The following is a 12,907-nucleotide window of genomic DNA, read 5'->3' as shown; positions in this document are numbered from 1 at the left end:
AAAAACTCATTTCAAACATAGGAACATTGATGTTCTTTACTAAATAAGATTTAGTTTAAAAAAAATCAGTAACAAAGAGTTGTTCTTAAAAAAAAGTCATAACTACATAATCTTGGGCCTTGAGTTTTACCTTCATAGAGAGCTCCATTTTGTTCTTCTTCTACTGCTTTTAGGAAGAGTTCTCGAGCCTATATAAATAAAAAGTGGAAAATAACTTTTGAAAATCTGTATTAAAAGTGAATATGGATAGCAGTAGAGTCTTTTCAACAACTGGTGCTAGAGCAATTGCATACTAACAGGCAAACAATGCACTTCGATCTAAATCTCATATCTTACATAAAAATTAACTCAAAATGAACCATAGACTCAAATGTTAAACCTATAAAATTATTAGAGAGGAAAAGAAATGTAAGAAAATCTTGGAGACCTAGGATTATGTAAAAAGAGTTCTTACACTTGACACCAAAAGCAAGATTCATAAAAGAAAAAAGTTGGTTGGTAAACTGGACTTCATCAAAAAACTTTTGTTCTAGAAAATTCCAGGACTTGTATCTAGAATACATAAAGAACTCGCAAAACTCAACAGTAATAATATAAGCAATCCATTTTAAAAGGGCATAAACATTATTTTACAGAGAGATATATAGATGGGAAAAAAAGCACATGAAAAGATATGCAACATTATTATCCATTAAGGAAATGCAAGTTAAAATCATAATGAGATATCACTACACCTAGTAGAATGGCAAAAATTAAAAAGCAGTGACAATACCAAATGCTAATGAGGATGCATAGAAACTGGATCCCTCAGATATTGCTGGTGGAAATATGGTACAGACACTTGGGAAAAGTTTGGCAATTTCTCTTATGACAAAACATGTACTTACCATAGAACCCAGCAATTGCATTCTTGGGTATTTATATCAGAGAAATAAAAACTTACTTTTGTAAAAAAAAAACCTGCATACAAATATTCATAGCAGTTGGTTAAAAAAAAAACTGGGGAACATTTATACCAGGCAATACTACCCTGAAATAAAAGAGAACAAACTGATGACACACAACATGGACAGATTTCAAAGGAATTATGTCCACTGAAAAAGTCAACTTCAGGAGGTTATATATTGTGTGATGCTATTTTCCAAACATTCTTGGAATGTAAAAATTATAAAATGAAGAACAGATCAGTGGTAGCTGCCAGTGGTTAGGAATAGCTGGGGAAAGTGGGAGGAAAGGGAGAGCATAACTATAAGAATAAAGGATCCTTGAGGAAATACAATAATTTGTGAAAGTTGTCAAGACTCTAAATGAAGTCACTATGTCGACTTTAGCAAAATAAAGCTGGAGGATCATGAGGGAAAGGCTCTCACATATGATTTGCCTGAAAACAAGAACAGACTCTGCCATAACTGCAAACTTGCCCAAAGACCATGGCAGCTCACAAAGAATACTTCTATAAGAACATTTGCCCAGCAGTTAATTGCTTGTCAACCTTGAGTTGATACCACAGTTGTTATTAACTCTTGAATACAAGGTTAATTGTTTCAAAACAACTTATGCAATCTTATTCATTGTACCTTTTAAAATATTTCATTTGCCTCCCTGAATATGCCTAATAGATCTATCATAGCATCCATATTCCAGATTGCAATTTGCTCATTCTACAATAAAATCTTTTTTTTTTTTTTTTTGTACCAGGGATTGACCCAGGGGTGCTTAACCACCGAGCCACATCCCCAGCCCTTTTTAAACTTTTTTATTTAGAAATAGGGTGTTGCTGAGTTGCTAAGTGCCTCACTAAGTTGCTGAGGCTAGCTTTGAACTCAAAATTCTCCTGCCTCAGCCTCCCAAGCTTCTGGGATTATAGGCATGTGCCACCTCCAATGGGGAGACACGTTCTATATCTTGATTGTGGTAGTGGTTATATAAGCTACCCATGTAATAAAATTACATAGAACTATTTATACACATACACATGGATAAGTAATTGTAAACCCAGAGAATATGAATAAGCTCTAAGGACTGTACCAATGTTTATTTCCTATTTTTTTGATTTTGTACTATAGTTAGGTAAAACATTACTAAGGAAAGTAGGGGGTGGCTAAGTGAAGGGTGCATGGAACTTCCCTGCATCTGTGAACCTATAATTATTTCTAAATAAAAGTTAAAACAAGTTTGGCAGATTTTAATCGTCATTAATAATGTCAATTATTTGAGTAATTATAAACAAAAACTTGGATCTGATTGTGTGAAGATGAAGCCTCTATAAATGAGGATAATGAAAAATGAAATGGTGTGCTGTGCTTACTCCATGTGACTAAGTACAGGAGAGCAGTGAGCATTAGTATTCAAAATATTTTCACTGTAAGCACGTTCAAATTTTTCCAAAATAACTAATATAGCATTATAATATTTCGACTTAAAATATAAAGAAACATTACACGAAGTAAAGATTGCCTTTCAAAAGACATTAATATTTGAACAATTTCTTTTGAAATTTTTTTACATAAAGAAAAAACTCTTTTATTTTACAAATTATATGTTTATGTCACCAGAGTATGATAAATGATTACTTATGCCAGTGAAAATTCTATGTGGCGAAAAAAAAGTAATTTGTTAAAATGTCATTAATACTTAACTTTTCTTCTTTTGCCAGTTCTTGTTTTCCTTTGGTATCTGCTGCTGCTTTCAGTAAAGAGCCTCTTGTTGCTTTGCAAGGTCGAGTTTCTAAACTGCTAGAGCCTACACCTGGGGCAAGTTCAAACATCCACTGAGCACGGAACATCTGGAGTTGTGCCTAAAAGGGAAAAGCATTTTAGGACACATTAAAGAAGGATAGCTAAACTCTGGAACAATTTATCAATATTTCCAGGTATATTTCTTGTTATTCTAAGACCAGAAAACAGTCTTATAAATTACTAACTACCCAATAAATATTTATCATCTTCTCAAATAATTTTCTACTTAAAATCTTAAAAAATTAAAATTAACCTCAAATAAGTCTGATTATACAGCAAAAGAATTAATAGTATTGGACAGCCAAATTTAAATTAGAATTAAAAATATAAGTCATGACTGAGGGACTGAAATGTAAAGCTTCCAATAATTTGTTAATAAGTTTATCATTTGGTAGACATTAAGAATGCTGCTATCGTGCGAGGCCCTGGGTTCAATCCTCAGCACCACATAAAAATAAATAAAATAAAGATATTGTGTCCAACTACAACTAAAAAATAAATATTAAAAAAAGAATGCTGCTAAAAGTTCCGTAGATGAGTTCAAAGTATTTCTTTTAATAAAAGTCTCTATTTCAAAGAGAATATAATTTTTTCTAACACCTACCATATTAAATATGTAAAACAAAAATGTGAAGACCTGTATAAGGTAGACTATGATGAGCTCTTTTTTGGGGAATAAAGAACTTGTAACCCCAAATTTCTGAAGAATTATTTGAAAACAGCCCTGAACTGTCAACCCTTCTGGTATTGCCTCAGCATGGTCACACTGCCCTGGGCACTGATGCTAAGTGCCCAATAAAATCTAGCATGGCAATCTCCACTCCTCTGCTTCCTTCCCACTGAGCCCACAATGGGGTATCCCCCCTCCCAAAGATAGCTATTGTTAATAGAACTGTATTATTGTTAGATTCCTTCTTAATGGTAAATATGAAATGTTTTAAAAATAGTTTGTCTATATCCTGGACACTGCTTGGTCCCACACATGGTTCTAGCATGTCATACACATACCTCTTACAGCATCTTCAATAGCATTCCAAATAAACAAGTATTAGAAAGCTTATGAATTCCCTATTTCAATGCACAAAGATTTACTCCATCTTTTTAAACGGCTGTAGTGTATCTCATCCTATGAATGCATCATTATTTAACAAAAGAAGTGGATATTTAGAGCTAGGCATGGTGGTACAAGCATGTAATCCCAGAGGCTCTGAAGCTGAGGCAGGAGGATCATGAGTTCAAAGCCAGTCTCAACAAAAGTGAGGTGCTAAGCAAAAAAGAAGTGGATATTTAGGCTGTGTGACACCTCTGCATATAAACATTTTTGCCTATGCGTATTTACTCACTTCCTCCATTATTTCCTTAGGAATGATGTACTAGAACTGCTATTCAAGGGGAATGCATGGTTTTCATTTTGATCCATATTGCCAATCTGACTTCCAGAAAAGCTGTGGCAATTTAAACTTTCATGTATACTGCATGAGTGATCTCATAGCCAGCTCAGCAATAAACACTATTTACCATACAGATTAAAAAAAAAATTTTTGTTTTCCAGATGGAACCCAAGGGCACTTTACCACTGAGCACCCACCTCCTCCCCTTTTTTGGTCTTCTGAAATTGCTGAGGCTGGCCTTGAACTTGCAGTTTTAGCCTCCTCAATAACTGGGATTATAGGTACTTTTCTGTTAACTGTCAATTCACATATTTCTACCCCATGTTCCTCTAATTTACAAGAGTGGTCAGCAGATTAAGAATATGAATCTTCTGCCCATATGTGGTAAACAGTTGTTCTTAGCTATTTGTTAACTTTATTTTATATGGGTTTTAAAACTTTTAGCAGGTCAAACTCATCAATCTTTTTCTTTAAAGTTATGAGTTTTGAGTGATGCTTAAGCCTTATTTTGAATACTTCAAAACCATATAATACATGGCAATAATTAATACTTCTTTCATAGAAAAAGAAATCTATAAGTTATGTTATATAAGTATTCTATAAAGCAATATGAAAATTGTTAAATTCAACACAAACACAAACCTGCAAATTTCCATAATCATGACCAATTTCTGTTTATGTATGGGAAGCAGTGGAATAAGAATCAAAAATATAATTGAAAATACATGCCTGCAGATCTGTTTCAGCAGGACTTTCATTTTCTTCATCATCTCCTGCTCTGACAGTATCAGAATGACAATCTTCCTCAGCTTCTGCCTGAGGAAAAAATAACAAAATAACATAAGGATTAATACACTTAAAATTTTTTTTTAATATTTATTTTTTAGTTATAGGTGAACACAATGTCTTTATTTTACTTTATGTGGTGCCAAGGACCGAACCCAGTGCCTCATGCATGCCAGGCGAGCGCTCGACCTCTGAGCCACAACCCCAGCCCCAGGATTAATACACTTTCATGTATACTGCATAAGTGTTTCCCTTTGTAATCTAATCTCCTACTCAGCTACTTGGTACTTAATACCACAATGTCAATAGTTAGTGGAATCCTCTTTAAAAAGCAAGGCTGTAGGGTGCATTGGGGACCTTACTATTTATTTCCAAAGGAAAATAAGTCTGAAAGGCATATTCTTAATTCAAAACCACAGTATTAATATCACCATGAATCTTAACATTCTGTTCCCCCAAATTTAACATCAACTCCATTCATCCCCCAATCAATCTATATATAAAATAATTCAACTCCATTACTATAAATAAATGATTTAATATAATTAGGTAAATGAAGCCAATTCCTCCATCAATATATATCCTGTAAGCATTAATTTATTATCTAAACTATTTCACTTTTTCTTAGAAAAAGATGAAATAAAATACAACATCTCTGTTTTCCTTTTTGGTTCCATAACAACAACAACAACAAAGTACTGTCTTAACTTTTTATGAGAAAAATATTTAAATATACTCAAGAGTAAGGAGAATAGTGTAATTAATCTCCAACTAATTATGATTCAGCTTTAATAGTTATCTATATAAACAAAAATTTCTCAATATCAAATATCCATTCTTTGTATTCATATTTCTGAAAATAGTTTGTGAAATTAAGATTCAATATGTACATGATTTCACAACCAATGTAACTCTACATTATATACAACCAGAAGAATGATTGAGTTATACTCCAAATATGTCAAATATATTCTACTGTCATGTATAATAAGATTTTTTTAAAAAGATTCAAATAAGGTATCCATATCCTAGTTTATTGGTACATTTCAATTCTTTTGTAATCCTCTCATTCTGTTGTTCTCCCTCCACCACCACCTCCATACTGGGGATTGAACGCAGGGCCTCAAGCCTCTAGGGAAGTACTCTGCCACTAAACTATGTCCATAGTCCTTTTTTGGAGACAGGGTCTTGCTATGTTGCTGAGGCTGTCCTTGAACCTGTGATTCTTCTGCATTAGCCTTCTGAGTAAGTCTCCTGAGTAGTTAAAATTACAGGTGTGTGCTAGAATGTCTTGTTTCTCTTTTTAATAATTTATTTGTGGTGAAAAGGGGACATTTTTCTTTATGGTTTGCAGCATTAGTAAATATGTTCCTTTGTCCTCTTACTTCCTATAAATTGTGACTAGATCTAGACAGGCTTATTTGATTTTGGTTTATTTTCTTCTTCTTACCCAAGACTACCTCTTGGGTGAGGTTACATTTTCCATCCAGAAGGGAAGTTCTGAAATGCCACTGACAAAGTGAAATGGCAGATGTTTTAAACACAATTGTTACAGTACAACAGACAAAAAAAAAAAAAAAAAAACCCTCAAATAATTTTAGTGCCCACAAACTTCAGCAAGTTCTTAAACCAGAATATTGTTTCATATTAATGAAACAGGGTTGTTTTCCCATAGATTATCTTCTACACTGGTAAGTTTAATGATAACCAATCAGATAAATTTTGATACAATTTTTTTTAATACTATAAAATCAACTCCACTGGACACTAGTTTACCGTGTTTTAGTAGGTGGTCAGAAAGAACAATTTTGCTCAGAAAATGCTTAGTTGTGGTACAGAATTATGTAAACAGTTTTTATTTTATGGATGGCTTAAGATTACAGTCCAGGGCTGGGGGTGTAGCTTAGTGGCAGAACACTTACTTAGCATATGATCCCTGGGCTGGATCCCCAGCATCACAGGGAGGCAAAACAAAATGAAAAACTAGTCCACAGAAAGATAGCCCTTCTTTTTTATAAGAGGCACATTATTAAATGTGCTCTCTGTAATATGACTTCTGCTTATTAATATTTTAAATGTACTAGAAAAGCTTATCAAAGAATTATAACAAGAAACCTATTTTATTTGTCTTATAATCCAACTTTTACATATTGGAGTGGTTTAAGGTGGAATAATTCTGGACTAGAAATTGTGTGTGTGGCTTTGGACTTAACAGAGGTCTCATGTTGGAATCCATCCATTTTATCCTTTTATTTTCAATGTTTGTTAAAATGAATCCTACCTTCTAGTGAAAATGTTGCCTCAGTTCAGTCTGTTAGCTAACAGACTTATTAGCAAACAGAATTTGCTCAACATTCAATGTGCTCAGTCCTATTTAGAAATGTGGCAATCAGGAAAATTATGTTGAAGTTTAACTAGAACTAATAATAAAACCAATTTTACCTAGTTCCAAAGTTGGCAAGTTTTATGATTGCAAATTTTAGCTGTAAATTATTTCCAGGAAAAAAAAGTTTCTATAACACAGTTCTTTGAACACAAAAACTTGATACACTTGCACTACATTACAGTGCAACATAAATAAGTCTTTTGTATCTTATCTCTGGAAGCCAGACTCAAAGTAGGGATGCTTTTGACACTTGAACTAGTTACATTAGTAGGTAGTAAAATACTTGGCAACTGTGAAGGCTAAACCAGTAAAAAAAATAAATGAGGCAGTTAAATTGGCAGGTTTGCCTACTGCTTTGGTTTGGCTTAGTGTCCCCCCAAGGTCCATGTGTTGAAGGCTCAGTTACCAGGGTGGCACTACTGGGATTTGGCAGAACATTTAGGATGTGGAGGCCTGTGGGTGTAAGTGTCCTTAAGTCACTGGGGATGTGCCCTCCAAATGAGTAATGCGACTCCCTTTTTTCCCCTGCTTATTAGCTATAAGATGAGCAGTTTGTTCCATGTGCTCCTACTATGATGTACTACCTCATCAGAGGCTCAAAGCAATGGGGCCACTGGATATTTAAGTAAAACCTCTACAACCATGAGCCAAAATAAACTTCTTGTCTTCAAAAACTTATCTCAGAGTATTTTGTTATACTAACAGGAAGCTAATACTAAGAACATCACTAGTAGGAAAATACGAGGGACTGAATTTATAGATCTCTTTGAGAAGTGTATTTCTCAGGAGCCTGATTTATTACTGTAAACTCGAAGCACTGCCAATGGGAGAAAAGGGTTCTATAGGGTATTTTTTTTAGTAACGTACCTTTCTTTCTCTTGCCTAGCAATGAGACTATGCTGATTTCATCTGAAGAAATGCCCCTGCTTTCTCTAGATAGTGCTCTTGGTCAACCTTTCTAATTATCCGTTTTGTGTCCTCTAATACTGATAAATTATTTTTGTTTCCTTCACTGGAGTTAGTGCACTGAGGACAGGGAATGCATCTTGGTCATCTTTGTAACCTTAGGGCCAATACATTGCTTGATTCACAGTACAGGCCCATCTAGGCTTCAGCTGTCCCCTCTTCAGAGACTTCTGTGAAGAGATTTGGTGATTTCTGAGATCCCTTTTCAGATGTGACATTTCATGATCAAAAGTTTATCATAAATCACCTTACAGATTTGGTTGAAAATCTATTATACTAAAGTCTAACACCATACCAGGCTGAAAACAGGTACTCAAAAAAATTAGTTGAATTAATAAAATGTCATGTGGCTATATAGTGCATACCTCAAGAATGGAGAAAACTGTAACAACGCAACATCTTCCTTCTCCCCTGAACTTTGTGTTATAATACAGTTCTAGCCATTACCTTGATTTTGACAGTAAAAAATTGTTGTTTTACTACATTTGGTCAATTCAAATCGTACTTGAAATAAGTTGGTCCTCAGTTACCACCCAGAAGTTTCCACTTTTCTTCATAATTGAATTTGATCTAAATATCACCTTTCACTAGAATAGTTCATGTGTTGAGGAGCTCAAGTCTTCATTTTACTTATTCGGCAGATAGGATTAACATAAAGGTTAAGAGCTTAATTCCGGGCAAAGGACTCAAAGTTTAGAGAGAGAGTCAAATGGTTCTTTTTCCATCATCCAGCACTAGTTACAAGAAATAAATGCATTCAGCCATTTGCTTATTCAATAAGTATTTGAGTTTTCTAAGAGCTAGTGTGGTACTATTTCATTCTTGATTCATCCAGCCCTGGCCAGAGTACTTTTATCAGATGGACAATTTATTCGATACCAAAGAAAGGCACAGGGGAAGGACTATATAGTTCATGCAACAGTTCCATGACATTTGTGCTGTCAAACTCTGGAGCTTAGCTGTTTCTCTTTTCGGACTTTAAAGAAGCTGCTTAGGCCCTCAATGCCATGAAAGTGAGACAGGATCTTTCCATCCCCACTCCTCCAGGACCACCTGCCAACATCCTAGCCAGGCACTGCGTTTAAACTCAGAGCTCCTGAAAGGGGCTGGAATCGCCGCCTCTCTGTGGGCTTTGCTTTCCAGAAGAGGAGTAATCAACAAGTGTCTGCTTGCCAGGGCTCCCTCCCAAATTCGGATGCTGGGAATGCTCACCTCAATCCTCAAAAGCACACTGCTTTTGATAAAATCACTGAAGAGGGACGAGACTAGTTCTGCCTAGTAAGTCTGGGGCATTTTTCTGCGATGTACTGCAAAACGCTCACTCCTCACATCAGGGCTCACTTGGGTGGGGGTGTCGTTTACCAGAAATGAACCCTAGGGACCTGCAGAACCAGTATCCCCTTCACTCCCCCTCGGACCAGGGCCCTATATTGGTGGTGACCGTGCAGCTCCCACTCGGCCTTCAGCCCCAGGCCCGGCCCCTCTTGCACACCGCACCCGCGCCCGCCCCGCAGCGTCCCCAGGACCCCCTCCCCAAGTTACCATGCTGGCGGGGCGGCTGGCCGCGGTCGAGGGGCTCTCTGCGCCCCCTCTGCACCGCCCCCCTGGAGAGGGGTGCTCGGTGTCGGGTGTCTACTCCTGCCTGTCTACTGCAGCTGGGCTTAGCAGAGTTCTCGGTCGGAGAAGCGCACCAGGCAGCGGCAGTAACTGCGGGCCCGGCGTACGGCAGCCATCTTCGCGGGACAGGGGGCCAGATNGAGGACCGTACGAGCACAAGAGCGTCGGCCCTGCTGGAGACCTCAGACGCCGCTGTGGAGCTGGCCGCTCTGCTGCGGAAGCCTGCGCCGACGCACCGAGCATGCGCAGTGTCGCCTCCGCGGTCCGTGCGCGCCGCGGGCTGTCCGGCCGCTTTGCCCTAGCTACGGGCCAGCGGGGCGTTGGCCTACTATGTGCGCGACCAGAATCCGGAGTGCGGCACTCTGTCCCCTGTGTTCGGCCCAGTGAACACCCAGGGAAATGTGAACAGACATTAACTCAAAAAAATGTTTTCTCCTAAATTTGAGGGTAAGCCCTAATTAAGCCGTCCGGAGGAGAATCAAACCCGAGACTCCAGAAGATCGCGACACCGTCCTGGGTACTCTGTGTGTGCGCGCGCCAGAAATGCAGCCGCACTCATAGGCTGTTATGAAAATTAATCTTAAGTGCACAGACTCTTAAGACTGAGGAAAGGATGCGCTTATGTGCGCTGCACGAGGGTAGGAAAACGGCCAAAGTGAGGAGCATCCCCCTACAGATCCCACAATGCAATGGGGGAGGCGTGCAGCTCTGGCGGAGCTGGAGTCCTGCCGAGGCGGGCTGGCGGTGCACTCTGGGATTTATAGTCCGCTACTGCACGCTGCGCGCCAGGATTTACTCACCGGCCTGCCCCACCTCTTAAAGCTCAAACACCTCATTTCACTTGAAGGGGAGGCCCACTGGTTTAGCACTACAAATCTTTGTGGGTGTATGTTTTAAGAAAACGTATAGGCGACATAGCCTCTTACCTTCATTTAGCAAATAAGAGTTTCTAAAGTTTCTGTAAGTGCCAGCGATTAATGGTCACCAGGATTCCAAGAACCCACATTTAGCAAGCTCACAGAATTTAAATTTCATTATTTTATTCTGAAGCGCCTAGAAATGCATCTATTGCAGAGAACTGGATGCCAAAAATACAAAAAACAAACAAACAAAAAACGGGCAGGTTTGATGAGCTACAAATAAGAAAACCCAAATGCTATATTTTAATTTTAGGATACACCTTTTGGTTGGGTGTGTTTTTATTTATACCCCCAAACTAACTACATATAAAAAAGTACCCCCATATTTAACAAGGGCCAACAATTTAATAGTTTTAAAAGGAGACTATAAGATTTAAGTCTTTTAAGGAAAAATTTCCTCCCAATGACCTCTTTAAAATTGAATTTTGAAATTTAAATTGAGGAAAAGGTTTAGGATTTATAGCAGAAGAAAATGATTAAAGGGACTCTTGAATTCTAAATATCAATTTTGCAAACGAAGAATGGGATTTGAAATAGTTTGAGAACTATTGAAAAGTGTGGCATGTTTAAGGTGGTCTGGTCAATTAGCACAGATGGTTTTTGTTATTCTAGCAAGTAATTAAATAATAAAAATAAATATTTATAAAGATAAGTTGAATACCCGTTTTATTAAAATACTGTTATACTTCACAGTTATTAGTTTTCTCATTTAGATCAGTTCCACTGTATCAAATAGCCCTCATTACAGGATTGTATTTTGTCATATTGTATTTACAGGGCTGTAATTTTTCCAGAAAGTTTGTTCCATTTGTGAGGTAGACTTGCCTGGACAATTAGACTAAAAACTAATCATTTTAGTTACTTTAAAAATTGTTTTTCATAGGAGTAGTATATGATTCATTAGACTCCTTGTCTCCCTATGTTTTCACTGATGATGATTTGCAATTTTCATTTGCCATATGGTTTGGCTATTGCTAAGTAAACACAAAGGTAGATAAATGTTATATGTTTCCCCAGTAGGATGACCCTTTATCCCTTGGGAGAGGAAACCTAAGGGTTCTTAACCAACTAGTAGGTTTCTTCAACAGGAGAAAGAGGAGGGATATAGTGATGAACTGGGAAATTTAAACTCAGAGAAAAATCCTCAATGTGTTGAAGAGTTACTGATTTGTTAATTAAAATTGTGTTGTTTAAGGAAGTCTGATTCCCCTGACCAGCAACATCAACACCAGAAACGCCAAGTGTAGGTCCCTCAAATTTGTTTTAAATAGCCCTCCAGGTGATTCTGGTTGCTCCTGAAAATGATTGAGACGCACTGGCTTGCAACAGTTAGGTAAATTTAAACGAGGGATCTGAAAGCAATTTCTTTTTATAAAGTGCTTCACAGCCAAGCCTTATGATTTAAGGTAAAGTCTATAATATAATTGTGAAAAAGATAATATGTTTAAAAGGCATATGTGTTAGATGAAACATAACTAGCACAGAAAGAACGAATATTATGTAGAGGACATGTATTAAGCCTCCCAACCTGGATAAGGAATTCAGTCTTTTAAGTTAAAGATGCTAATATTGTAGACACTCTTAAAGATTCAAGGGAATGCTACAGTGAATTGGTTGAGTTTTTATTTTAAACATTTTTCTATTATAAAATATATATAACAAAATTTGCTGTTTTAAATATTTGGGAGGGTACCATTCAATGGCACTGGTTGCACTCACAATGTCGCTCAGCTTACGTTTTTTAAAACCAGGAACATGTTTCAGCCGGATTACCTTTAATTAGTGGTGCTCAGAGCATGCAGCGACAGTCTCCATTTCTAAATCTTGACAGCCGATCTGTAGGTGGACTTCGGGTCCTGGGCAGCCGGTCCCCGAGCTCTCAGCCTCCTCGGCCGGGCGCAGGGCGAACTGGCCGCGCTGCAGGGACGCGCAGGGCCAGCGAGGGGAGCTGCAGGGTAACTTTTCCCAGGGAAAGCGGCCGGTCGTCCTCACTAGCAGCCACCCTGCCTTTTGTTTGTTTTCCTGAAGGAGGCTGGAGAGCAGCCGGGTTCCAGCTGCACTGCCATGCGCTCCGCGGCCCGGGCGACTCGCCGGACCTGCCGG

At 37.7% G+C, this 12,907-nt stretch overlaps 1 protein-coding gene across 1 annotated transcript in view; it reads right to left on the bottom strand.

Moving 5' to 3' along the window:
• Fbxo9 (F-box protein 9) overlaps positions 1–10,153 on the bottom strand; it is a 39,622-nt gene extending 29,469 nt beyond the window's left edge. Inside the window, 4 exon segments of the mRNA XM_048805734.1 lie at positions 131–188; positions 2,639–2,797; positions 4,859–4,945; positions 9,810–10,153. Of these exon segments, the coding sequence (XP_048661691.1) occupies positions 131–188; positions 2,639–2,797; positions 4,859–4,945; positions 9,810–10,127 (622 nt within the window). The 5' untranslated portion in view covers positions 10,128–10,153.
• Positions 10,154–12,907: the final 2,754 nt, after the last annotated feature.

The sequence above is a fragment of the Marmota marmota genome, unplaced genomic scaffold (genome assembly GCF_001458135.2).
Source record: "Marmota marmota marmota unplaced genomic scaffold, marMar, whole genome shotgun sequence".
NCBI classification, from domain to species: Eukaryota; Metazoa; Chordata; class Mammalia; order Rodentia; family Sciuridae; genus Marmota; species Marmota marmota.
This window is presented reverse-complemented; position numbering and strand designations above follow the sequence as displayed.